Raw genomic sequence first — 27,716 nt, 5'->3', positions numbered from 1 at the left:
CGTCATTGCAGAAAATGCAGCTACAGGGAGCATCACGGAGAACAGACTAACGTCAGACCATTGGTGACACATCCTCCAAAAACTTTAAAGAAATTACACCATGCTAATTGATACAAACCTACGTAGTTTGCTAGCATTTTATTTTAGCCATATAGAGAGAGCGGCAACTTAGTGATAAAGTGTGAATCCTGGAACCAGAATTAAAGCCCTTTGAAGCCCTTCTCAACAACGTACAAGCTGTGTAACGTTGGGATAGTTACTTAAACTCTCTGTGCTTGAGTTTCTTCAAGTGGCAAATGCAGATAGTCAGACAGATTTCTGCTATTCACAGCTATTGTGGGACTAACATGTGTAAGCTACGAGTTACTTAATTATCTTATGGAATTCTGTCCTCAGAAAGTGCCAAGATCAATACTCTCCTTGTTTTAATGGGAACAAGGAGAGTGATTTAAACTCAGTATGAAGATTTTTAAAAAATAGTCAATGTCAGCTTCTTCAGTTGGTAGAAGATTCCCTTTTCAGAGGAGGAATGAGTATGTTGGAAATTTATGAGTATATTTAAAAAGTGTTTGTACAATAGAAATACTGCAAAAAATACATATACACTTATTCTAATATTTATATTCTATTATTCTCATGGTGAGAATCACCATAATAAGCTCATTTCACCCTAATTATTCCCTGCTTGGGGCTCATGTAATTTAAACAAGGTAACTTTGTCAGGAATTCTTCTACTTTGATATGTTCTTGATGTAGACAAAGTTTAAATCTCTAACTTCGATGCATTTTGCCACAAAATAATGAAAATCAAATTAATTTCAAAAATATTTCCTAAGATCATTTTTAGGGTTAAGTTTAAAAACTAAAAGTATGTTCTACATATCAACCTAAAACTATATAGAGGTTGAATTTGTTTTACTATAAGCAGTATTTGATGATAACTTCAAATATGTCTCTCACTACAGGGCATTTCTCTAAGTTAACATAAAAATAAATACAATGGTCATTGATACAAGCCCACTATCATTCAGCTGAATGTTTTCATATACAATGTATAGTCTCTTTCTACTGTGCTCTTGAGATTATAACCACTCTCTTCATTTTTATTTCTATGTTGGTCTATGTATTTCCATGTTTCCTTACCCTCCATCATTTGGAATTCTACCTCCAGTAAAAATTTACAAAACTAAAGTCCCGAGATACATCGTAAAATATGGCAGAGTTTTTCAAAGTTTTGGTTAAAATCAACACCATCACCCTTTCTTAGATAGGAAGCATTTCTTCCACAACCTCTCATTGCTTCGGCCTTTTCCTTGGCCCACTTGAGTTCTCTTTTCTCACCATTGTGTTAAATGTCTCCTTAACAGGCCCCTCCCTCTCTTTTGAAAGAGGCTTAAGACGTGCATTCACTCTTAGAAACAATGAAACACGTCAGATGTTTAAGGCTGTGAGATAATTACTGAGGATTTAGTCAAGTAGGATGGTTCTTATCTTTAAAAATAAATAAAGATCATTGTAAAACTACGCTATTGACTTTTCTCTTTTTTTGCACCTTAGTTCTTCAAAGAGCAATTTGCTCCAGTAGTACTATATTCACCATTCAGCCTTTCAATTCTTACCCTCAGGCTTCTGTACTCATTACTAAACGGGAAGTGTTCTTTAAGGATGTTAATGATAAATCTACGGACTTGTTCAGTTTTCATTCTCCTTTTCATTCTCCTTTCTATATTCTTCAGTGTGCTAATTAAACTCTCCTTTAAAATTTTCTTTTGCTTTTCTGTCTCACATATATCTTCTTTTCTTCCTTTTCTTTAGATCAGCAATATTGAACAAACCAAAACACTTCAACTTTCCACCAGTTAAAATGAGTCTGATCTCATCTGTGCAATTCTTACCTTTTCATAAACTTACATTTCTAGCTTCCCACTAGTTTCCATAAAATGTGTCTAATCACTTCAAAAGCAATGAAGTTACATAAAGCTCATTTTATTTTACCAAGCGTTAAGTTTTTCCTGACCATCACCATCTCTGTCAAAGGTATCATCATTTTATTTGGCAACCAGACTGAAATCGATGTCATAATTTAGGATGAGCCCTGGCTGGTATGGCTCAGTGGTTTGAGCACCAGCCTGCAAACCAAAGGATCACCAGTTCGATTCCCAGTCAGGGCACATGCCTGGGTTGCAGGTCAGGTCCGCAGTGGGGGTTGTGCTAAAGGCAACCACACACTGATGTTTCTCTCCCCCCCTTTCTCCTTCCCTTCCCCTCTCTCTAAAAATAAATAAATAAAATCTTTTAAAAAATCGAAGAAGCATGTAGTTCCACTTCTCAGGCGCCAAACAATAGCCCCCTCTGCATACTTAGAAGTCGTGGTCAGAAATCTTCTTTCTTGCCTCGATTTCCTTGAAAGTGTTCCGCGGCTTTTTGTTCAAGGAACAGCGGCCATTTGTTTTTCCCTTCGGATGCGTTTCCATCCCCCCCAGGAGCTTTATAAATCTCCTGAGTCCTAATTCTGTGGGCACTCTCCTGATACCTAGCCTGGGAGTTCCCAAGAACCCAGGGAGCTGAACATTCCTTCATTAACTTTAATTTATTAGCCAAATCTTTCATGGGAATTTACCTGCTAAAGGAAGTGTAAAGGGATGGTTCCAGATAACACAAATCTGTGTTTCCCCATTTATCCAGATGTGAATCCTTGAATAAATTTCCTTATTTCTGTGAAACTCATTACTTACATGTATAAAAACAATCAAGTAGGATAATATGAGTGAAGTGCGTTTCGCAGTAAAATTAATATTAGTTACATTTATGTAGTTTATATTGCTTTTGACGTTTTTCTAATAACATATTTTTTTCATTAACTTTTTACTCTCTTTACAATTAGACATTAAAATATAGGAGCAAAAACACCAGGATATTAAAAACTTTCTACATATAATTAAAACTCTGCAATTGTTATTTCCATTCTATTCATCTGTTTACGTGCGGTTTCTTCCAAATATAAATATCCCATGAGTTTCTTGTCTGTGTTTCTCTAGGTAATTGGGTTGCTGATTAATTACTTCACATCTGAAGGGAAGATCCGTGTTTTTCCTAGAACCCAAAGCAAAGCTATTGGGTGAAGGTTTAATTGGGATATGCAATCTTAGGGTTGCAAAGGGAAAGTAGGCTGGTAAGGAAAGAAAGCAGATGCAAGCTGGTGGATTTCTGAGCAGTTCACAGCTTCAAATGAAAACACGAATGGTAGTTTAATAATGAGAAATGCCTTCCAGACAGGCCGTGTGGAAACATTGTAGCAGATCTGTCCATCAAAGAGGTAAAAGGACAGGGGTCATCTGCCAATTCATCAAGTCTTCTTTTTCTCAGAGGTCAACGTTTGTACCACTCTACATTATTTCTCTTTTCAAAATTGTGTTAACCAACTCTGCTTGGCCAGTTAGTAGTCCTACATTCCAATTCAGTGAAGCTCTTACTGTGCCTACTGGCAGAAGAGTTCCCACCCCTGGAACCCAGGACCTCTTGCCAGACAAATCCGAAGGTCGTGGAGAAGTAGAGCACCCACTTGTACGGGAAGCCCTGGGGGGAACAGTGAGAGAGGAGCATTCTGAATCCACCACTTGTTTCCCTAACCCCCCAAAACCCTCACAACTGGGCATGCAAAATTAAACATTGGGATTGATTCAACACACGTACCGTGTCTGGGAAGATGGTGCCCCAACCATGAGTGGTGCTGGGCCCAACGCCGGTGCTTTGTTCCAGCCTCCGACATGCCATCCCACCACTCTCAGGCCAGATGTTTCTAGATGATGGAGTGCATGGCAAGACAACGAATCTCACGTTCATTAGCACAGTGTCATGCTTCCTTCTCCACGAAGTAGTTTAGTTTTCCAAGGAAGTTTTGTCAGCCATACTGTATCAATGGGTCAGGAATTCTCTAGGCTATTGGATGGTGTTAAGGGGCAAAGCAGGCAAGCCTAAGTCCAGAAAAAGTATCGATTGAAGAAAAGATGGATTTCTGCCTTGTGCAATATAAAAGAGGATGTGTATAATTCACTTTTCACCAACTGGCTGCCTTATCCTCCCTAAAGAATTGTCCCTATTAGGAACTCACAGTGATATAGCTACCTGCCTTCTGGATGGGGACCTCATAGATTCAGGAGCACACAGAGCTTCAGCGTTGCTCTCATGTCCATCTTCTTGTGGGTCCATCGCAGAAACCCTGAGATGGCTGAGGAAGGAAGATAGCTGATGTCCACAGTACAGGTGACATGCCTGGGAGCACCCTCCAAGGCTGGCTCCTTGCTTGTGGGGACACCCTCTGCCTCCTCCCAACCTTCCTGAATCTGACTTCTGTTTTTCCCTTCTGGCCAACTCTAGGGTCTCTTTAGAGATGATCCATCAAATAACAAATTGTGTAATTTTGGTGATTCTCCTTATGACTTTAATTCTCTGCCACCAGAGAATTTAAAACTAGCACTGCGCCACATAAAAGTGAATAATAAAATGTATGCTAGTAGTTTAAACTTTTAATTATTTTTGTGTAGAATGATATTAAATAAGAAATAAAAAGCACCATATCATATCAGAAGAGAAACTGAAGGAAAAGGAAAAGCTTTATATGCACTTCCAATGGTCTTTGTGTCCATGCTCTTCAGCAGGGGGCGCTGCACCCTCACTTTGCATTGTGCCTCCCAAGGGATGCAGCAGCCCTGCCTCCAGGAGATTCTGAAACGGTATGTAAAAACTTGGAGAACCATCGTTCTGCACATCAGGAAATCAAAGCTTTGCCAGCTGCTTGGCTCTCTCAAATACACATTTATATCGAGAGGATAATCACGGAGAAGGTCTATGGAAATACTGTACCCGTGCTGAGGCAGAACTTCTCTTAAGGCACAGCTTCCATAGGTTACACGGTAACCAGAGAACCCTTACAGGATTTTACCGTCAGCACAAACTCCCTTGTCGGAGACGTCAAGTTTCCTCTTTTCAGTTCACATCTGTCCTGGCAAAAGGTGCCGGTCTCTATGGGGAAGGATCAGAGGGAAATTTGTTTTATATACTTGTGGTGGTATTCTTCTTAGGAGATCATTTTCCCCTTAAATTAGTAGATTCTGAGTCTAAAACCCTAGTTTGATCTAGAAATTGTATGAAGGACTGCAATTTGCCATTGGGGTGACTAAACCAGCTACTCCTATGAATATAAGGACTCTATATGTCACTCAGGCCTTCCTGCTCTGGTTTGTTTTTTTAACCTATCTTGTCTCTGATGATTAACTTCCATTTTGAAAGTCAATATTTCCAAAAAAGAAATGGCAGCATCTCTCACTCCTAAGCCTGGACTTCTTAAAAGTATAGGACTCCCTTCCACAATCTCCTTTGGGCCTTTCCAAGGAGCATATAGTGAAGGGAACTTCAGTTCTTTCAAAGTAATTCATTCCATTTCCACCTCCCTGACTTTTGTTTTCTTCCTCAATAACATTCCAGTAAGTTCTGGCAACTCTCACTCATCCATACTAGCGTATAACGCTCTCCAGGCTTCAGTGTAGGGTGCATGTCCATGAGCAAACTTAGCTCCTAGCCAGGAGGCTAAATTCAAATAATGAGGCAGGGGCCTACATGAGTACATGCTTGTATCTTCACTTTTATATTCTTCCACCCTGGCCTAACACCCTCAAAATCAATCTCAATACATATTTCCTCTTAATTTCATCCATACAATTAGCCAGATCCTGAAACTGCTTTGAGCGCATATTATTCCTGCATTAATCAATTTTCACTCCTCTATGGAGACAGTGCCCAGACTGTGAATTCAGTGAGGTGAGAGTCACACGGGATACCCATGGGAGAGAGAAGAGGATTTGGACCCTCCACCCTCCCACTCCTGTCAGAGGAAAGGTGCTCACACACTTTCAGTGCAGGGCTGGGGTGGGGGAGGGCTTCACGTTAACTGCAACATGGACCATAGGAGATTAGGCCCATTAATGTGTATGTTTGTGTTTGCCCTGTCATGGTGCTAGGTATTGCAAGTATCAAAGTCACCTGTGCACTGGTACTCAAAAGGCCCCAGAAGCAGATTCACCCCACCTCCCTAGTCAACACTGATTATGACATAGAGCCTCTGCCCCCCCAATGCCTGGAAAGGGACTGTGGCCTGACCCATAGTCTTGCTTATTTTTTAAAAATAGTCTAGAATTCCTTGTAAAGTTTGTTAGAGTTCTCCAATTTATTTTTACACTGATTTGGAAGAGAGGAAGAAGCAGAACTTGTGTCCTTGCAGCAGTCATCAGAAAGTGGCCACCAGCCGGGAGCACCTTAACCATCTCCGTTGAGACCCTGTTACTGAATAATCAGATTCAGAAACCTCTTAAAGAAGGCCCTTACCCACTTTGCCCAGGAGAGGGCGCCAGACCACCACCCTCATGCTGCTCTTTCTACTCCGTCTGTGCTCATGGGCCTGACTACTTGTTCTATGCAAAGGACTTTGCAAGGCTTGACCCAATTTGTGCTGCAGTCTGATGGACCTGACCTCATAAGGGGGTTTAACTGGATTCCATAACCAGTGGAAGCTCCGTGGACAACCCTAGACAACTAAGACTGGTTAATAATCTTATCATCTACTGTTCCCACTCCATCCCTGTAAACCCAAAGGACAACCGTGGTGGCTTGCTGGGCGGCTCTGGCCTTGGCCGCAAGGGCTCAGACGAGTGTTCACACTGGGCCAAACCCGTTTGAGTCCCAGTAGCCCTCAGCTGAGGAAGGAGAGGGCCTCAGGTGTGCATGCTTCCTCACAGCCTGCCATTCCCTTCTTCTTAGGCACTTCCTCAGAAGGGTTTCTGCAGTGGCATGCCGCCCCTGCCCCGGCTCACCGCTGCCCCTGCCGAAGTTTAAGAAGATTACCACCTTTGTTTGGACAGGAAACAGTCCCACCGGTCTCTTTAGGCTATGGTTTGAAAAGATCTTACAGGGACTTCACACAGTTTTTCAAGAAAGTAACAAGCCTCAATCCCTTGCTGCATTGCAGGACGTCTGTCTGTGTCAGGGACATGCTTAGAGCCACCTTACAGCATCGTCTGATGCGCCTCAGCGTGTCAGGGGTCCCGCAGTTCAGGGTCCCGCAGTTCAGGGTCCCATCACTGGAGGGCAACTGCCTGGAGCTGCTTCCCCAGCGTTGGTTGGAGCCACTTAGTTGGATTTCTAATTTTGCCCAGGAGGTTGGCCAAACTGCTGGGAGACTAACTAAAGGTAAGGACCGATGATCCCCCTGAGAACCAAAAGGTCCCTGTAAACAATTTATAAAATAATGTTATATTGGTTGATTCTAAGGGAATCAATGATCCATTGATTAATTATCAATAGATTATTAATTTTGAGGGATTTCAATTCAACTATGTATATTTATATAACCAAATGCGTCTTCTCATTTCTTCACTTTACAAGAAGTTTCAAAAATATTTGGAATTCCTTGAGGGTAGAAAAATGCTTTAACTTAAGTGTTTAGTGTATTTACTAAATATTTAATGTATTTATTTAGTGTGCTTAGTGTATTTACCTCAACGGATGCTTAGTATTTTTAGATGCATAGTAAATTTTAGTTGAGTGACAAACTTGAGGTGGCCTAGATTCATCTGTCAGCTTCACCCACTAAATATTTGAATAACAAGCCTGAAAAATTGATATACTTGCACGTCAGGCGTACCTTGGTAGGCAGAGTTCTAAAGATTTATCTCTCTGCCAAAATCCCCTGGTTATTTGCTCAAACACTAATGTAGGTATTGCTGTGAAGAGAGACTCGGCATATGGAATTGAAGGGAATAATTAATCAGCTTTAGGACAGAAGGAGCATCTAGGATTATCCGGGTGGAATGACATGGCACCTCAATGCACAAGAGTCCGTCAGAGATCCATGGCAGAATGACACAGAGGACAGATGAGTCCCGAGGGGAGACTGGGGAGATTGGAGCTGAGGATTCAAACTACCTTTGCTGTATTTAAACAACCTACACAATGCAGGAAGTTGAGGAAAATCTTCAGCCAATGGCCAGCAGGGAAACAGGATGCATTCCCCCAACCACATAGGACTGAACTTTCCTAACAACCCAAATAAGCTTGAAAACAGATTCATTCTCAAAGACCCCCAAAATGGAGGCTCAGCAATTAATTTTTGCCTTATTGAAACCTGGAGCAGAAAATCATCTGAGCCTGGAATTCTGACCTTCAGAACTTTGAGATAGTAAATGGGTGTTTGATTTTAAGCCAATAAAGAAGGAAAAATACAATTACTTCAATCCTTTATTAAATGTAAAAATGCATGTTTAGAGTATTTTTAGAAATAATGAATAGCCACTTCATATTGAAGCTCTCTGAGATGGTGATGTATGCAGCTACTTTGCGGCGTGAACTCTTTTGCACAGTAGTGCTTGTCTGTTTTCTGCATCTTCTGTATGAACCATGGTAACATTCTATGTAATTATGCTTGGCACTAGCTTTCACGCATATGTATGTAACAGTATATGTGGTAAAACAACTAATGGTTCTTTTATTTGCTGAGAGACAAATTAATGGTATGCACTAAATAATTACTTGGCAAACTAAACTAAAAATTAGTATATATTTGTGTAACTATGAAGAAGATGATCTTTCTGTATTCCAATTATTTTACATAAAGTATACACTTTCATTAATTGTTTATTTTATATTTTTCTCGGGAAGAGTTTTTTTATAGCTTCTGTCTGACTTTTACCTGATTTTTTGACAATGGTTACAATTGTCTACTATGTAAGAAGTTTCAAATAGGTTAAATATCACAGAATATATTGTGTTGTGATTTTTTAACGTTTCCTGTAAGCAACTAGTGAATTGGTCCATGCCAGAAGGGAAATGGTCTAAATTCTTTTATTAAGCAATAAACAAATGCAAAATTATAATTAAAATTTTACAGGCTACTGTAAAGACCATTTAGACCTTAAGATTGCAAAATTATAATGTACCCTTTGTTGAAGGGTACAAACACCAGTGCTTTTTTTACTGCAAAATAATCAATGTGGCTATGCAAGCAACTTCCTTGCTTCCTTTTTTCCTTCTTTTTTAAATCTACACATACTTTCTATCCTATCTGGCTATTTTAGATTATGTAATTAAAAGACTTTCCTGATGCACCATTTATGCTGACAAGCATAAGAGCAAAAGACCATAAAAATACTGTACAAGTTGTCAAAACAATCCTCTTCTGTCCTGAAAAGGATTTTTTCTGTTAAGGTAGGGTGTACATTATCTTTCCATTTTCTGTAAGTACAGTATAAGTACTACCTGATGAAATGCACATCCTTACACTTCTAAATAAATTCTTACAGTACATTTTCTGCAAGATGTACTTGCATGGAAGACAGGAATGCTCTCTTGCATTAAAATTATCTTTTTCTAGCAAAGTTGTAGAGGATCGTTATTTTTATGCTTTTATCAAGCACTGTAATTCCATTAAGAAAAAGTTTTTGTCATCTGTTGTCCTGGACAAGAAGAAGAACCAGCGTTGAATGCACACTGTGCAATGGTCTCATGATGTAATCGGCAGTGACGCCCTTTCCTCTGCCGGCTGGCACGCATCTGTGGCTTTCATAGAGATCGTGCAGAGATTGTCACTTTCCTTCTAACTTTTCCAGCCACTGCCATTCTTGGTGATTTCTGTAAGACACCTAAAGAAAAATTTGCAAACAGTGATGCAGAGCTCTGTATGAAGAGGGGGGAAAAGTGGGTTAAGGTTCTACCAAGGAGTAAATGTGCCTACTACTAGTAATTAGAAAAATCAATGCTACCACTCAGGCTAATAATTTATGTATTACTTACAAAGCAATGAGCATGGTTAAAATGGTTAATTAGTTTTTTGTTAAACCAAAAAGAAAAAAATCCCAAATGAAATAGAAATGTTTAGCTGACTGAGCTTTCTCTTTTTTTTCCTCAGTAGTGGAGTGTACAAATGATTTCTATATGCTTCTGTTTACATTAGTTTATAAAGGCATCCCATACTAAAATGTTTCAATTGTTTGTCTCCAGTATCAGAAGCAAATCAAATTATTACAAAGGTTAAGGAATCCCCCCGAAAATAATTGTATGTACTTTGCATAATAGTGTAAAGTTTAGGACATTCTTTTCTTCTAGTCTCAATTGTGGTTAAAGCAAATCAGAAAAAGTTTATAGAATAAGAGTTGTTATACACCCCATTTTCAAGGTGAGGAGATGATATCTTAGAATAATTCTGTTCCTTTGCCTGGGAAATCATGAATAGAAAGTATTAGAATTGACATTTTTTAAATCCTTTTTATTAAAAATTTATTTTCACTATAATTTCTAAATCCTCTTATCTCTTTAGCAACATTTTGTCAGAAAACACTTAAAGTCATCGATTCATGTATTTTAAGGGATTTAAAATAACATTATGTTTCATCCATATGATAATCTTACAAGATGAGCATCACACATTTTTTCTGACACTGAATAAATTTTAAAATTGTTAGAAAACACTTCTTTTAAAACTAACACTTGTTTTGTTTTGTTTTGTTTTTAAGAATTACTTTCAATTGAGTAGCCACACTTAGTAGGTGGTGAAGAAATAATTAAGGAAATCAGCTGCTAGGCATTTTATTCTGGCAAATTTAGACCTAACTAGTTTTTCTGATGCAGAGGAAAACTCAGAAATATACAGAAATGTACCAAAAACACACTTGATCCTTACTATATACTGCTATTATTTAAAAAGGGGATAATATATATTTTTGTGGTTTATTTATTTATCTATTTATTTTAATTTTTAATTTAATTCTTGTTCAAGTACAGTTTTCTGTCTTATATTCCCAGCCCTGCCCCCCTCAGTGCTCCTCACCTCCCTCCCATTTCCGCCCCCCACCTTAGTTATTGTCCATGTGTCCTTTATACTTGTTCATGAGTCTGTCCCCTTTTCCCTTATGATTCTAATATATTTTTAAATAGTTAAAAAATCACACTGCATAACCATATTCTAAGCAGTGCTGACAATGTAACAAACCCTGTTACGTGACACACATTGACGACTCATTGAACACTCTCATCTTATTGTCTAAATGACACTAATTACATATAGATAGATAGATAGGCACCTATATATGATGGAAATCTTTTTTTAGCTTTTATTTATTTTTATAGAGAGAGGGGAAGGGAGGGAGAAAGAGAGTGAAAAACATCAATGCAAGAGAGAAACATCGATCAGTCGTCTCTCACACCTGCAGGACCAGGCGCACGACCCAGGCCTGTCCCCTGACCCAGAATCTAACAGACCTTTTGCTTTGCCCAGTTTAGCCCAACCAATTGAGCCGTGCCAGACAGGGCAGAAATCAGGTTTTTATACAGTGTGCTTGATATTTGTTTTTCAGCCTTTATTTGGAAAGGTACTTGGGAAAGATACAAAGTTGTATATAAATAGCAGCATAGAGTCTGCGAAAAGTTTATTTTTATTTAATTTGTTATCATTTCTGAAGGAATAAGGACAAAATACAGGTATTTTAGGGGAAATATGGCCAAGCTTGTATCTTCTACCTAGCATCCTTTCCTGGTTTTCAGAATTAAGATCCTTGAGAGAGATTAAAAATTGATAGCTCTTTAGACTTTATAAGATATGATGTATTGCCCTGGCCTGGTAGCTCAGTTCATTTGAATATCAACACCATGCACCAAGGATGCAGGTTTGATCCCAGGTCAGGGCATGTGCAAGAATCAGCCGATGAATACATAAATAAGAGGAACAACAAATCATTCTCTCTCTCTCCAGTCTCTCAAATCAATAAAAGACACAATATAAGGGAGAAAACATTTTAATTTCCAATATTTGGAAAGCTGATAAATAGGGTAAATGTAGATTTGCCCTGAAATTAATGTAGGGAAATTAGAAGGAGACAGATTTTACTTCAAAATGAGTCATTTTCTGACAAGGTTTTCTTATAGGGCACTGGGTTTCCCATCACAGAAGTGAATCACTGGATGAGCATGCCCAGAAAGACAAAATGAAGTATACATTAACTTAAGTGACTTCAAACATCATTTCCAACCTGAGATTATGTGAGTTTGCAGACATTCCCCCTTTATGGCCCAACTAGAAGTTATGAGAATGGAACCAGATGACCTCAACATTGTTTTTAGTACTTTCTAAATCTGTGACGTCATGAGAAATATTTCTTTGTCTTGGGAATTGTTATCCTAGAGGGAAAAGGTGCCTACTTACTGACTGAAACTTCCTTTTGGCTTCCTTTAATCCACTTGCCTTCTCATACCTTGGACTCCATTAAATCCTCCATTTTTCTCTCATCATTTTATATATGAATATGTATATATTTCTAATAACATCATATTGCTCTCCTCATTAGAAAGTGACTTTTTAGCAGCTAAAACTGACCCAGCACCAGCCCATAGTGCCCGAGGTGTTATGGATGAGACACTAAACAAATTCACACAGACTACCCAGTCCTGTGGAGGAAAAGGGATGGCACTGCCACTCTCTCAAGGGGAGAACATGCTGATTCTTGACCAGACAGGCTTTTATTGGGTTTCAATTTACACAGGAATATAGATACAGCTCATTAGTCATTGTCAGGCAGCAAGGATCAAACAATAGACAGCATACAAAGAACTACGAGGGCCTATTCTGATTCAGGGTCTATTAGGTAAAGGGCCACAAAACTTTGGAAAACAAACTCATTTCCTGCTCGGACCTTTATAATTTGAGAACATTCTTATCAAGGCAGGTTTCACTGTATTTTATATATTCTTTCTTAGGCCTGATCACCCAGGGAGCCCAGCCTTTCAGGCACAGGACTGCACTGCTCTCTGTCATTGTTTCAGGCTTAAGTCAGGCAGTGGAAGTAAAGCAGCAAGAGATTAGGAGACTTCTCATAGACAGAATGAGGACTCAGGCTTTGTCAAAGATGAGGGGAGAGGGTCCATCACCCCCTTTATCCATAGCCCCCCAAGTCCTTCCCCGGGGCCTCCACATGATCTGGCCTGTCTTACGTCGTTCCCCCCTTGGGGAATCTTACCTGTCATTGTCTAATTGACCAAGCACTGGGGGCCAGTTATGGATGAAGTAAAAGGAGCAGAAGTGGTGCTCCTGCCAGGGAGATAAGCTTTGTCTCCTTAGTGACTATGTTCTAAAGGTCACTCACTCAACCTTAGCCATGTGGGGGTTACAGCTTCTGAAACCAGGCAGAGCAGTTCCCAACACAAAACCTTTCTTGTTTTGCCTCTGTATTTCTGGTAGTAACAGTATGCTAGGCATAGGGGAAAAAAGATACTTTAAGGTGGATACTGTTTTATTCCCATTACAGGTAAGGAATCCAACATTCTAATCACATAGCCAGTGGGTAGCAGGCTTGGCATCTAAACCCTGGCCAACTCTCCAAGCCAGTCATAATCTATTGACTTTCCATAATTCTGAAGTCACATTATGGAACCCAGATATATCAAGAAAGAGATGGAAACAGGCCCAGCTGAGGACTCAAGCATCAGGGTGCACCTATGTTACAGAAATCAAAGTAAGACAATAAGTCCAAACCAGGTGGGCAAAGAACCAGGAAGGGAAATGAAGCAAAGGATGGATAGCCTGTGATGAGAGACTGTGTTCCTGTTCCCAGCCTCATCCGACTAAGCATTCAGAGCGCAATTGAGGCCCTCCGAGCCTCGGCATCCTCACGTGTAAAATAACAAGGCGTGACTCGGTTCCCTTTGAACTCTAAGGTGGTGTTCAGGAGTTCAGACAGCAATTTTGACACAAGGATTAAAAAATCAGGCAAAGCAAATAATCAAAAGCTCAGGAAAATTGGTTTTAACCTGAAAGGGTCCCAGCCTGGGCAGCAACATGTTAGTGCGGCAACTTGAAGGAGACTGTTACAAAAGCCCTTCATAACTGGGAAAGGCATCTCTTTCCACTCTGAATTTCAGAAAGTTTAAACTCAAGAGGCAACAGGAAAAAAATATTACAGAGAAGTTCTTTCTGTCCCTGACATCCATCCAGGCCATGAAATACCTAATATTTCTTGAAGGCATCATTCTATAAAAATGAAGAGCCTAGAAATGATCATTAAAAATATTGGGGATAATTGCCATTCTTAATTAGATTTATGTGACAATTTTAACATAGCTGGGGTTTTTTCAGCTTAGCAGATATTTTATTTCTACTTTTATTTCAGGGAGGTTTATTTGTAAATGTGATTGATAGAGCTCAATCACTTTTTAAATTTTTTATTGTTGTTCAAGTACAGTTGTCTTCATTTTCTTTCCACCACTCCCTCCAGACCTACCATTCATTCCCAACTCCCACTTGCCTTTGGTTTTGTCTATGCATCCTTTATAGATGTTCCTGAAAATCATTTCCCACTTTTCACCCCATTATTTTCTCCCACCTCCCCTCTGGTCACTGTCAGTTTGTTCTTAATTTCTGTGTCTCTGGTTATATTTTGCTTGCTTATTTGTTAGGTTGATTAGGTTCCACTTACAGGTGAGATGATATGGTATTTCACTTTCACTGCCTGGCTTATTTCACTTAGCATAATGCTCTCTAGTTCCATCCACAATGTCTCAAAGGGTAGGAGCTCCTTTTTTCTTTCTCCTGTATAGTATTTCATCGTATAAATGTGGCATAGTTTTTTGATCTATTCATTTACTGATGGGCACTTGATTGTTTCCAGCACTTGGCTATTGTGAATTGTGCTGCTATGAATATTGGGGTACATAGGTTCTTTTGAATTGGTGTTTCAAGATTCTTAGGGTATAATTTCAACAGTGGAATTGCAGGGTCAAAAGGCGGTTGCACTTTTAGTTTTCTGAGGAAATTCCATACTGTTTTCCACAGTGGCTGTACCCCACCAACAGTGAACTAGGGTTCTCTTTTCTGTGCATCCTCTCCAACACTTTCTAGCATAGGTATTTTTTAATTCCTCTTTTGTTAAAGTATTATTTTACTAAGGTTGTCATAACAAAGGACCAAAAACAGGGTAGTTTAAAACAACATACATCTATTCTTTTACAGTTTTAGAGGTTTAAAGTTTGAAACCCAGATGGAAGCAGATTCAAGGCGGGATTCTCCCTGAAAGCTCCAGGAAAGAATCTTTCCTTGCCATTTTCTACATCAGGGGGTTCTGGGCAGGCCTTCACAGTCTTTGTGTATAGCAAGATGACCTTGATCTCTCATCCTTCCACCTTCACATGGCCTTCTGCTCTCTGTGTCTCTTCTGTCTGCGTGGTTTCTCCTTGTGCTTGTCTGTGTCTCTCCGAGTTTCTCTCTTATAAGCACACCAGTCATTAAACTAGGGGCCACCCTAATCCAGTAGGGCCTTATCTTAACTAATTCTGTCAGCAAGTAAGGTCATGTGCTGAGGCTCTGAGTGAAGACGAAGCTTTGGGGGGCACTGTTCAACACAGCACATGATGCTATGAAAAAGACACAGCCTTAGAAGTTGAGGTGCATGTGGGATAATAGAATCGTGCATCTATCAGAAACTCTGAAAACTTTGTTTGCAAAAGATGCTTAATTTTATGCTCAATTTTATCATTCTTTGACTTTAGATTATAGTTTTACATTTCATGCTTATGTAATAAGCCTCAACCAGAGGATATGGCTAACTCACCTTTCAGTTTTCCTTTTTTTTTTTTGACAGTATGAGCTTCCTACAAATTCATCTTTCTAACTAATAACCTTTTAAATGAACAATTAAATAAATTGTATAACCTCCATTGATTTGAAATGAAACCAGAGATTCTGTGAGGGGTCTGGAAAAGATTGGCCTTCCCACCATAATGCTTAGCACAGTGATGGGGAGGTCCCTCTCACTGACCACTGGTCACAGTGTGCAAGACGGTGAGGCAGTGGGTTTTAACTCAGTGCACTTTCACACCAGAGCAGTTTCTTTGCATTAACCATCTTCGTACGTAACGTGTTGCTTTGGTACTAGCTATTAATGAAACAAAGAGCATTATGACTTATGTTTGTTTGAACATTAATCAAATATTTTAGTAAAGTTAAATGCCCATATTTCCAACTTAATCAATAAGCAAGACATGGTAATTAAAGGGATTTACTTATGTTGACCTGATGTTACCATTAATTGTTAACTAACTTTTACAATGATGTAGAAAAATGAATTTGTAATGGAACTTGAAATGAATTACTGTGTGCTGATTATTACCAATAAGATGAAAGACAACAATAATGGAGTTAAGGAACAGAGGAAATACATATTAGAAAACATGTTTATGGCAAATAAAGAATATAAACAAAAATAAGAAAATTTTGTCTGTTTAGAAGAAGATAATACTAAAAGTTTTTATAGTTATAAAAATTACTTTAAAATATGAAGTGGCTCCCTGGCTGGATAGCTAAGTTAGTTGGAACATTGTCCCATGAACCAAAAGGTTGTGGGTTTGATCCCTGGTTGGGACACTTATAGGAGGCAACTAGTCAATGTTTCTCTTTCGCATCAATATTTCTCTCTCTCCTGCTTCCCCTCTCTCTAAAATCAGTGAATATGTCTTTAGGTGAGGATTAAAATAATATTAATAACACAATAATAATAAAATACATAAAATGCAATAATAATAAATAAAATGCAAAAGTAGATAGTAGAATTTATTTGTTTTCATTTGATATTTGTAAATATCATTGTGTCTTACATTCTGGCAACTTAAATTTGTTGCTGAGTCCTTTTTTTGTAATAAATATTTCAATTTATATATAAAAGATGTATATGTACATGTATTTCTATTTAATAGAGAAACTGCTAGAGATTGAGACTAAATTTATTCTATGATATGGTCTAAATTACTCTTTCAATGTTATTTCCCACAATTTTTGTGCACGTTTTCAGTCAAGTTGATATAAAAATATGGCACTTTATAGTATAGTATCTGTTATGCCATCTGTGTTTATATGGTTTCCTCTGGTCAGAATACATATCTTTCCATTTCCCATTTTCTAATTTATACTCCTACCTAGAATCTAGGTCCATTTGAAAAACCTGCTTTTTGATGACAATTTTCCAAAACCTCCCAAACTGATGACAATTTTCTAGGCACTGTGCATTTCATAGATGTCATGTGAAGGGTAAGACTGCAAATCCATTTTTTTTGCCCTCACTACAATTATCCAGTATCATACATTAGTTGCTCAGTAAATTCATGGACAATGAATAATTGCATAAACTTAAAATAAAGTCTTTTACAAGAGTTAAGCAAGCCAAAGAATTTTGACGTCTCTTATTATTTGTTCTCAGAAACCATGGAGAACCTAGGGTGCTGAAGCAGTGCGCACTGATAGTTTTCTTCTTTCATAAATAAAACATGATGAAACTAAAACAAGTTCCACAAACAAGAATGCCCCAAAAAGGAAAATATTAGGCATGCTGTCATTAAAAGGAGACTTGATGGAAAAAGGGAAAAGACGGAAGAGAACTCCCAAACTTCAAAAGAAAGATAAACACTATGGACAAGGACGAGAGCAAGTAATATCTGATACTCACTCCTATTGTCCAATTTACATTTAGCAGATTTTACAAACAACATTACTTGTTCCGAGAAGATTTAGTATGGCCCACACAGATACAAAACTATAAAAGTATACTCTGACTTAGACATAAAAATAAAAGGAAAAAATAAAATCTGCTTCAGTGATATTAAACAACACTATATCAGAGCTGTCTGGAAAAGAAAATAAACTATAAAAGGCTATATATAGCCTTCTTATCTGATGCATTTCAGTTAGACTAAGTTTTCTAGAGGCCAAATAAAAAAATAGTTATACCATCAATTTTATAATTTACAACACCCATGATAAAAGCAAACCAATTTACTCAGAAGTGCAATTATTCCTGTTACCAAAACCCAAGAGGAATTTCTCCCAAGCGTCGTCATACAAAGGGCCCTGTAAAATACGATGAAATGTGCCTGGGACGGTACCTTTATGACAGACAGCACTGAGTTCCCCAGGGCCGCTTTTTCACGGGGCCCTTCACTCTCTACTGATAGTGTAGCTGTACAATTCTGGGTGTAGTTTAACAGAGATGTAGATTTTTAAATAACTGAAAAAATAGATACACAAAACCCGTTTCAAAAATTCTCCGTAAAAAACATCTTCACCTCACTGTAGCTCTTTAGAGAAATTTGGTGGCATTAAATTTTAGGACGCATAATTGGTTTGCTCAGTAAGTAGGTATCAGGCATCTATAATTTACACAGCACTGGATTAGGAACAGAGGGAATGCCAGAAACGAAATAATTCCCAGGAAATTCACTATTCTGCGATGTCGATACATGTAAATAAACATGACAGATAACTTGAAGGAAATTAAAAATTGACACTGCCTTGTGAAAGCTGAAGGCACGTCCCGCCTGGGATTCGATCCAGGTGACTCTTGGGAACTAAGGCTGAATCTGCTCTGATCTGCAGATTAATGAGCACTTGCCGAATCTTCTACTATTTTTCTAGCATAGGCATAATGCCATTTTTAGAAGAGATTTAGTCCCACTTGATTTCAGGTTTTAATCCAGTGTAAGTACCCAGTTGACATTTCTACCACAAATGTGGCTTTCAAGTCGAGAAACCTTAGTTATACCTTCCTCAGAGATGTCTCAGGAGACCTGTTGGGGTGGGAGGGAGACAAAAGAGAACAGTCAGGTCTTTGTTTGCTATAACCCTATCTCAGCCACAGAGGCCTCTCTGCTAACATGTAAGACGGTTTTCTTTTTGACAAGTAGTTTTTTTAATGTGTTTGAAAAACACTGTCCTGAACTATTTCCAAAATGTTATGTTTCTCTGAAAACACCATAAAGGCATCTCTTCAATAAAGGTGTACCGTTCCCCTGCTATGTCATAGGTCTCGTTTCATGGAGATGAAAGTCTGTGCTGAGGGCCCCCAAGGGCACCAAAGATGAGGCTGCAGTTGGAGAACTGGCATCTCAGAGATCTAAACACCATGCACCATGTGCCCGGGGAGAGCGGGCAGGGCAGTCAGATCAAAGGGAGTGAAGGGGGAGTGGAGAAGACCACAGATAACTCGTAGCTTTTGAATGGAGTCTTAGAATATGACAGAAACTAGGAAAACAAAGTGGATAAGGTAATTTAAGCAGTAGGATAAGTGAGGAAGGATATGCCAAAAGGTATAGCAATGAAAAAGAAGGGCAGTTTTGTGGTTGGAATGTAAATACGGTAGGAAATGAGCTTTCAGAACTGGGAAGAGGCGCGTTCTATAGCAACCAGTGTGCTCAAGCAGGAGATCTGAACTAAAGACGATGGAAGACCTAATGAAACCAAACTACACGAAAGCTTTAGAGGACTGTCAAGAGAAATTTTACGTTTTAAAAAATATTATTTTAGCCTTACTGTGGAGGATACAATAAAGGAGATGAGAATAGAGTTGAGCACAGTGATTAGAAGGTCATGACAGCAATCTGGTAGAAAATTCACAGCAATCTGATTCAAACCAGAGAAGCAGTCATGAAAGGGTCTGCTTTTACAAGAGACACCAGAAGGGTGGGACAGGTTTTGGGCCCTCTATCTGTCCTGTTGTTTTTCCCTTCTGAATATTCAGCGATACAAATATTTTAAGTCACTTCTCTCTGTAATTTTATTCTCACTTTCTGATTCATGTATATGTAGCCAAGCTTTAGAAAATTTGAAATGCTACTCTTTTTATATTCATATCTTACATAGCTTCCACTTGAAATTTAAACATTTAATCGCTTAGTACATTCTGCCTGCATAACCAAGCTCAACATCATAATCCCCCAGTTATTACAAGATCTGTGCTGTCTTGGCTACATTTACACTTCAATTACAATTACAATGCTTTCATTTTAACAGCTTCTAGTTTCTGAAGGATTAAGTCTTAAGGATTATGTTATAATGAGAACAAAGGTTATTGACTACTTTTCTCATTGCTCTCTGAAACGCTTTGCTAGCTAAGGAAAAGTGAGACCCAATTTATACCAAGATGTTTTCTCCCTGCAGGAAAACATAATGGAAGTTATGAGAAATCAAGAGTTTTTACTGCTTCCAGCTGAGGAGCTCCATAAACTCCTGGCCAGTGATGATGTGAATGTTCCTGACGAAGAGACCATCTTCCATGCATTAATGATGTGGGTCAAGTACGACATGCAGAGGAGATGCAATGACTTGAGCATGCTTCTGGCCTTTATAAGACTGCCGCTGCTCCCCCCCCAGGTAACTGTGGTGCCGGTTTCATAGCTACCATGTTATAAGAAAACCGCAAGTTTTAAATAGTCCAGAGTTTAAAACTAATAATAATAACTTTAAGAATAAGCAAATCATACTCATAAAGCATTCGAGAAAACAGTAATGTTGCATGAGTATGTATATAGGGCATACGTAAACACAAACACGCACAAGGCCCCATCATTTTCCAAACTTAGTTGTATGACTCTCCTTTGTCATTTTTAGACTTGTTCATTTATTGAAAACATCACAAACCATTTCCTATTATTTATTCACAGTTTTATTTTTAGTTTTCATTAAATATTTTAATGGTAAATTTGATGGCGGAAAAAATGATGGGTGATGTATCTGAATCCCATCTCCACCACTGATTCATTCATGTTCACATGACATGAGAGTGTTACTCAACTTCTCTGATGTTCAGTTTATTCATGTATAAAATAAAATTATGCTAACACATGAAAGCTGTATGAGGACCAACTCCCTAATCTCCATACAGTATCTAGAAGATTTTTTGCTGTGTTGTTTCAAAGATTAATCTATCTATATCACTCTACCTATCTGTCCATCTATTCTATGATGCAGTGGTATAATCATTCTCTGATGTAAAAACATCCTTATGGCAATTTTTAAGGCTCAAAGCATGAGATTTGAAACCTCAAATAGGTAGACAAATCATACTGCTGAATGAGACAGAGTTATAAAGTAACAGCATTTATGCAATTGAAATTACGGAATCTTACTTTGGGGCTAAGGAGAACCCAGACACCAAGGGAAATGACCACCTCATTTTATTGGTCTAGGACACAGGTGAATTGGTAAGAATGCCCAATCCACTTTGCTTCTAGGAGTCACTGTTTTTCCCTAATTCTGAGTCTTAAGTCTATAAATGAACTTGCAATGTTACAAAATGATCTATGTGCAACAGTGTTAATCTAGGGGCACATGCTTCTCAGGCTATCCAAGCTTGAAGGTAGCTCTTACCTTCGAAACAATGAGTAGAATTGTGTGCATACTTCATATATAGCGGGCATGGGGGCCTGTAACATCCACCTGATTGTTCATTTGGATCTAAACCACCTCAACACTTCTGCTAATCCATACATTGCTAAGAATAAAAGACAGGAGATTAGGATATCAGAAAAGCATGACAAACAATCATGGTGTATTTATAAAAAGTGAAGAACTGAGAGATATGGTCATATTATTGGAAGTATGGGAAGTTTTAAAAAACGTATAGTTATTGGGAAAACAAACAAAGCATTATTATTAAATACATTATTGAATATTATTAAATAATTGTGTTTCATTTGGCTCCTGAAATGAATATAAGAGTAAAATCAGAGAGAAAGAATTTTGAGACGCTTGCTTAAAAAAAAAAATAAGCTTATCTTACAAAACGAAAGGAGACATGCATTTAAATAACTGAACAAAGAATACATTGTTAAGCCAGGCACTGACTGTTTTTATATTTTCCACTTTAGGTTCCAATGCCAGACATACTCAATGCCTGGGGATTCACTCTCAGGATAGAAATGGTCAGTGATGACCATTAGCTAATAATAGGTAGATAGCCATTATCCAATGGGAGATGCTGTGAAAATTGGTCTGTTTGTCAAAATGTGGAAAGCTAGAAGTTACACTAGTGTTCAAAATCCTCTTAAATTGTAGGACACATACCAGAGGAGGTCAAGAATATAACCAGAGATCCATCTTTTCACGACATGCCTTTCTCTCAGACCTTCTTCTCCCACTGTCTTGTCGTCAAAAATAAGAGATGCTCCTGCTTGTCCATCTCATCTAAAGTATTTCATCAGAACAGCGTGACCGCCTTCCTGGCGTATTTGCTCCTAAGGCTACACATTGCACATGGAGCTTCCATTGTTCAGCTGCTTTATCTTATTTAGTGAAGTGCATGCATTATCATTAGAAAAAAATATATAACTTTGTTTTGCTCTATCTAGGAAAAAGCTTTTAGCTCCTATGCAACTTCTTATAAACAAACATAGCATATATCTATCTTCACTCTTCGCCTCTAAAATTGGAGTTACTACAAATATAACTTTATATATACTTTCAAACAACAAATGTACAGGAGGAAAGAGTAAAACATTTTCTTTTCATAAAGTGCTTGTGGTTATAGGCAGAGTTATTCCACCCATAGGTAATATTAATGAATTGCATATCATTATAAATGTTTTCTATATAATATTTCTAAATATAAAAGGACAGCTGCAGAGCAGGGATTATTAATTATGTTGCACAGAGAAAAAACAGGCTCAAAGAGGTTTTTCAAAGGTCATAGAGCTAGTGGAAAATGCAGTTTGTTTGTGAATCTGGGTTAGCCAGACAGGAACATACGCAGAGCTATTTCTTCTGTGAATTTGTGTTGCTCACCTGTTTGCCCTCTAATCATAAAAATGTCTTGAATGGGGCGATGTTGAAGGTTTCCATAAAAAGCTGGAAAGGAAATAAGAGCAGAGGAATAGGACCTAACACATACTTATTTCTTTTATTGGTTACAAAACATATGCAACATATATATTATCTCATTTGATTTCTACAATGTCCTTCTGTATTGAATATTATTATTATTATTCATAAATGAGCTCATTGGGAATCAGGTTGATAACTGTAGAGCTCAGAGTTCACTCTATTTATACAGGGTGGGGCAAGAGTAGATTTGAAGCTGTGAGTACAGAAACACAGAGTTTATTCTTGTTTTATTATTTATTAATTATTGCATCATTTTCCATACAAACGACTATAACCCTACTTTTGCCCCACCCTGTATCTAATACTTAATGTGCTTTTTCTTCCCTGAGGGCAAATAAATTCATTATTTATTTCCATGGGTGGCTTTGCATTTATGGTAATGTCTAGCCAGATTTTTTTTTAATTAGTAGAATCTAGGATATTCCAATCTTTTACACTTTTAAAGCTGCTAAGCATTTTAAAGTTCTTAAGAAAAGCCTTTGTGATAATCAGCAAACACTTTTGACTCAACCCTGGAGCCATTAAATAAGTTCTTTTTCTTTAGTCTTATAGTGCTTGATGTACAGGTCTTTTAAAGTCCTTGGGGGATTTGAAGGGTATACACTGTATGTAATTACATATGTAATTATATTTTATAATTATATAATATTTGTTATAACAACACATGATATTGTATTGTAAAATACTAATGTTATTTACAGAAGTTAGAGTATGAATTTTTCTAGTGCAGTGAGGAATCATTTTCAAAATGATGTAGTATTTAAACTGAGATGAGAGAAGAATCTGCTTTTTGATTTTGTAACATAATTTCTATGGAGGTAAAGATAAGTGTCAGGTGAGAGAAAGAACAATATTTGGAAGATTAGTTGTGAGTAGCTTATAATTTTGTTAAACAAAACATAGCAAAGAACTGACCAAGGCAAGAGTAGGGAAAAAAAGATTTAAAGATGTTTAAGATGAGAGGGGAGGGGAGAGAGAGAAATGTGTATTTTCAGGTTAAAGTTGAACTAAAGAACTTGTAAATACATTTACAGCTATGAGTTTCTACATTTCTATTCAGCAAATGCATGAAAAAAGATTCCCAGCTTAGAAAAAAATAAAAATAGATACATAGACTTCAAAGAACACATTAAAAGACTGACTAGAGACACAAAATAAATTTAGATTACACTAACAGTCTTACCTCATGAAACAATTGACCGATTTGACTCAAACAGATTTAAGCTCGATTATTTCTCACAATATAAATGTTCATGTCTATTATTATTAGGCCCACTTTGTTTACCTGTGCTTAGTTATTTCTGAAGTTCACAAGAGAAAAATCAATTATGATATTCCTTATTGTTTATAAATTAACATGCTATTATGAAGCATGAATAATGGTAATGTTGAGTGGGGGCATCTTTCCTCCCAAGTCCCCCCATGTGCCATGGATGAGAGTGTTTCTAACACACCTGGGGGCCTTACTAATAGTTGCCTCTGTTCCCTCTGGGGATGAATTTCTGTCCACTTAGGCGTGCATCCGTGGTGATGCGGCTTGTAGCCTCTGGATCAAAGCAGGAAGTCCTGAATTTGTTGGGTCCCTGTTCGGGCACCAGATGTGGGGGCAACTTTCCTCGCAAGTCCCCCCACATGCCACAGATCAGAGTAAACATGACGGGGACATGGTGTGATCTGCTTGGGGAGGAGAGGTGGCCAGTTTCTCAGGGGAAAAAGGCATTGAGCCCCTTCCTCCAGGGGCTTTTATTGGGTTGTAATACACGGGAATACAGGGCCACAAGGGTCAAACAGAAGATAACATTTCAAAGAAATCTGAGGGCTTAGTATGAGTCACAGTCTGTCAGGAACAGAGTTTTAGTGTTTCCTGCTCAAACCCATAACATATGAATGAGAGCACTCTTAGCAAAGCAGATTTCACGGGTTTATCAGGAAGTCTTTGTGATGCCAGATTTTTCCCCAGGACAAGCTCTAGCAAGGCAAGGAGCTGCACCTCTCCCCATCAGGTATTCAGGCTTATGGGGATCAGAGCCAGGAAGCACTTCTTCCAGAGGATGTGGGGACTCAGGCTATGTCAAAGCCAGGGGGTGAGAGTCTGTTGCTCCCTGTTGCAGCCTCCCAAGTCCTTCCATGATGGCCTCCCACATGGTCGAGTCTGGCTTAGGTTGCCCCTGCTGTGAGGGGTCTTACCCGTCATGGACTTCTGACCATGCTTTGGGGGCAGGGAGGAAACTGAGGCAACATTTGCTACCAGAGACAAGCTTTGTCTCCTGTGGCTCACATTCCAGAGGTCACTGATTCCTCATTAGCCACAGGGGGTAGAGAGTTACAATTCCTAGAACCAGGCAGAGTGGTCCACAACAATGTTGTATAGAAAATATAATGAAAATGTGAAATTTGGTACAGAATGTGGAGTTTGGTTAACAGGTATACACAAAATGAGCTTCAGAATAGAAGAAAGGATATGAAAAGACTTAGAAGCAACTATGTCTATTTTATCACTATTAAATTATAATAGCTGCCCTGGCTGGTGTAGCTCAGTGGATTGAGTGCAGGCTTGCGAACCAGACAATTGCGGTTCGATTCCCAGTCAGGGCACACGCCTGGGTTGCAGGCCAGTTCCCGACAGGGGGCACACCAGAGGCAACCACACATTGATACTTCTCTCCCTCTCTCCTTCCCTTCCCCTCTAAAGAAAAATACATAAAATCTTTAAAAAAAATAAATTATAATAGCTAATACAGAAATAAATTCAATTGATATTGCCATGGAAAGGAACAGAGGAAAAGACAAAATGAAAGAATACACAATTAAGATATGATATTGGGATATATTGTCTATGAAATGGTGAGTTCTATTATCTTTTCAAATTAGTTAGGAACACAATCTGACATAATAGTTTCCATTTCTTGTTGAGCACCCAGATGTTTAAAAACATCAACCAAACCAGATAAAATGTGGAAATTTCATTTCAGAGAATGAGTGATTATATGTAGTTATACCCCAAAGATTTGGTGGGTTTGGTTTCAGATCACTTCAGTAAAGTGAATATCACCATAAAGCAAGCCACACTAAACCTTTGGTTCTCCAGTGCATGTAAAGGTTACATTTAACCTGTGCTTTAGAAAATACATTTTTGCTAAAAGTTGCCACCTGTCCTCTGAGCCTTTAGCAAGTTGTCATCTTTTTGCTGCTGAGGGGTCTCGCCTCGATGCTGCTGGCTGCTGGCTGATCATTATGGTGGCTCCTGAGGACTGGGTTGGCTGTGCTAATTTCTTAAAGAGAGTGGAGCTGGCTGCCGTGATTTACTCTTCCTTTTGTGAATGACTTTTCCGTAGCATGGGATGTTGCTTAACAGCATTTTACCCACAGTAGCAACGTTTGTTCAAAATTGAAGATGATTCTCTCAAACTTTGCTGCTACTGATTTATCAGTTCAGTTACGTAATATTCCAAATTCTTTGTTTTCATTTCAACAACCTTCATAGCATCTTCATCAGGCGTAGAGTTCACATCAGGAAACTACTACTGTCTTTGCTCAGCCATAAGACGATGCTCCTCCTTCATGGAAGTGTCACCATGCTCTTGCGCAACCAAGTGAAATCTTCTGGCTTCGCTTGTATTGCTCTCAACATTTCTACCACGAATACAGTAACTTTCTCCACTGAATTCTGGTACCCCTCAAAGTCATCCATGAGGGTTGAAATCAACTGATTACAAACTCCTGTTCATGTTGATATTTGACTTCTCTTCTGAATCACAAGTATTCGTAATAGCATTTATTGATAGAATGGTTAATCCATTCTCTCCAGAAGATTTTCAGTTTACTTTGCCCAGATCCACCAGAGGACTCACTACTGATAGCAGCTATAGCCCTACAAATATATATTTAAAATAAAAGTTGGAGATAAAAATCATTCCTGATCTAGGGGCTACAGAATAGATGTTGTGGTAGCAGTCCTAAAAATAACATTAATTGTGTGTGTGTGTGTGGAAATATATTTATTGTGAAAATTACAGGAGATAATGCAAGACAGTGGTTAGGGCAGTGGCTGACATACAGCAATGCAGAATATGTATCATATGTTATTGTTTAAGTTACAGCACTGTTTTCATAAAATCACACGTTAATTTTGCAATGGCATCCTGTACACAATGCTTAGTTTTCCTTTGTTTTATTTTTTCTTTACTTTTATTGTTGACACTATTAAAGATTCCCCATTCCCTCCCCACCCCATTTATCTGCCTCCACCCATTCCATACTCTCCTTTCCTCTGACGATCACCACACTGTAATCTGTGTTTATGGGTTATACGTACATGTTCTCTGGTTAATCCCTTCACCTTCTTTTATCCAGTCCCCACTTCCCCTTTGACAGTTGTCAGTCTGTTCTATGTGTCCACACTTCTGTTTCTATTTTGTTCATCGGTTTATTTTGTTTGTTAGATTCCACATGCAAGTGTGATCATATGGTATTTATCTTTTTCTGACTGGTGTATTTCACTTAGTATAATAATCTCCAGGTCTATCCACATGGTTGCAAAGGTAAGGTTTCCCTCTTTTATTTACAGTCACTTAGTATTTCATTGCATAAATGTACCACAGTTGTTTTTTATCCACTCATCTACTAATGGGCACTTAGGCTGCTTCTAGTACTTGGCTATTGTAAATAGCAAGCTATGAACATAGGGGTGCATATGTTCTTTTGAATTGGTGTTTCTGGATTCTTAAGACATATTCCCAGATGTGGTAGTGCTGGGTTGAAATGCAGTTTCATTTTTAATTTTATTGTACATCTATCTCCACCAGAGCTCTTGGGTGACCATGTGCATTGTCAATGAACAGTACTATTTTGAAAGACATCTATCTTTTCTTCTGAGAAGTGATATTCCACATTGTGGTCTAAAGTATTCAGTAAATCATGTTGTAAACAGATGTGCCCTCACCCAGGCTTTGTGGTTCATTAACAGGGCACCAACAAAGTA

At 38.3% G+C, this 27,716-nt stretch overlaps 1 protein-coding gene across 1 annotated transcript in view; it reads left to right on the top strand.

The window, feature by feature from the left end:
• The window catches only part of KLHL1 (kelch like family member 1), a 342,020-nt gene that overhangs the window by 196,058 nt on the left and 118,246 nt on the right, over positions 1-27,716 (top strand). The window contains exon 5 of the mRNA XM_037038628.1: positions 20,015-20,227. Within this exon, the coding sequence (XP_036894523.1) occupies positions 20,015-20,227 (213 nt within the window). The remainder of the gene's footprint in view (positions 1-20,014; positions 20,228-27,716) is intronic.

Source organism: Sturnira hondurensis, unplaced genomic scaffold (assembly GCF_014824575.4).
Source record: "Sturnira hondurensis isolate 20B ecotype Veracruz unplaced genomic scaffold, ASM1482457v3 Scaffold0024758, whole genome shotgun sequence".
NCBI classification, from domain to species: domain Eukaryota; kingdom Metazoa; phylum Chordata; class Mammalia; order Chiroptera; family Phyllostomidae; genus Sturnira; species Sturnira hondurensis.
The sequence above is the reverse complement of the archived record's forward strand: the minus strand, read 5'-3'. Positions and strand labels throughout refer to the sequence as shown.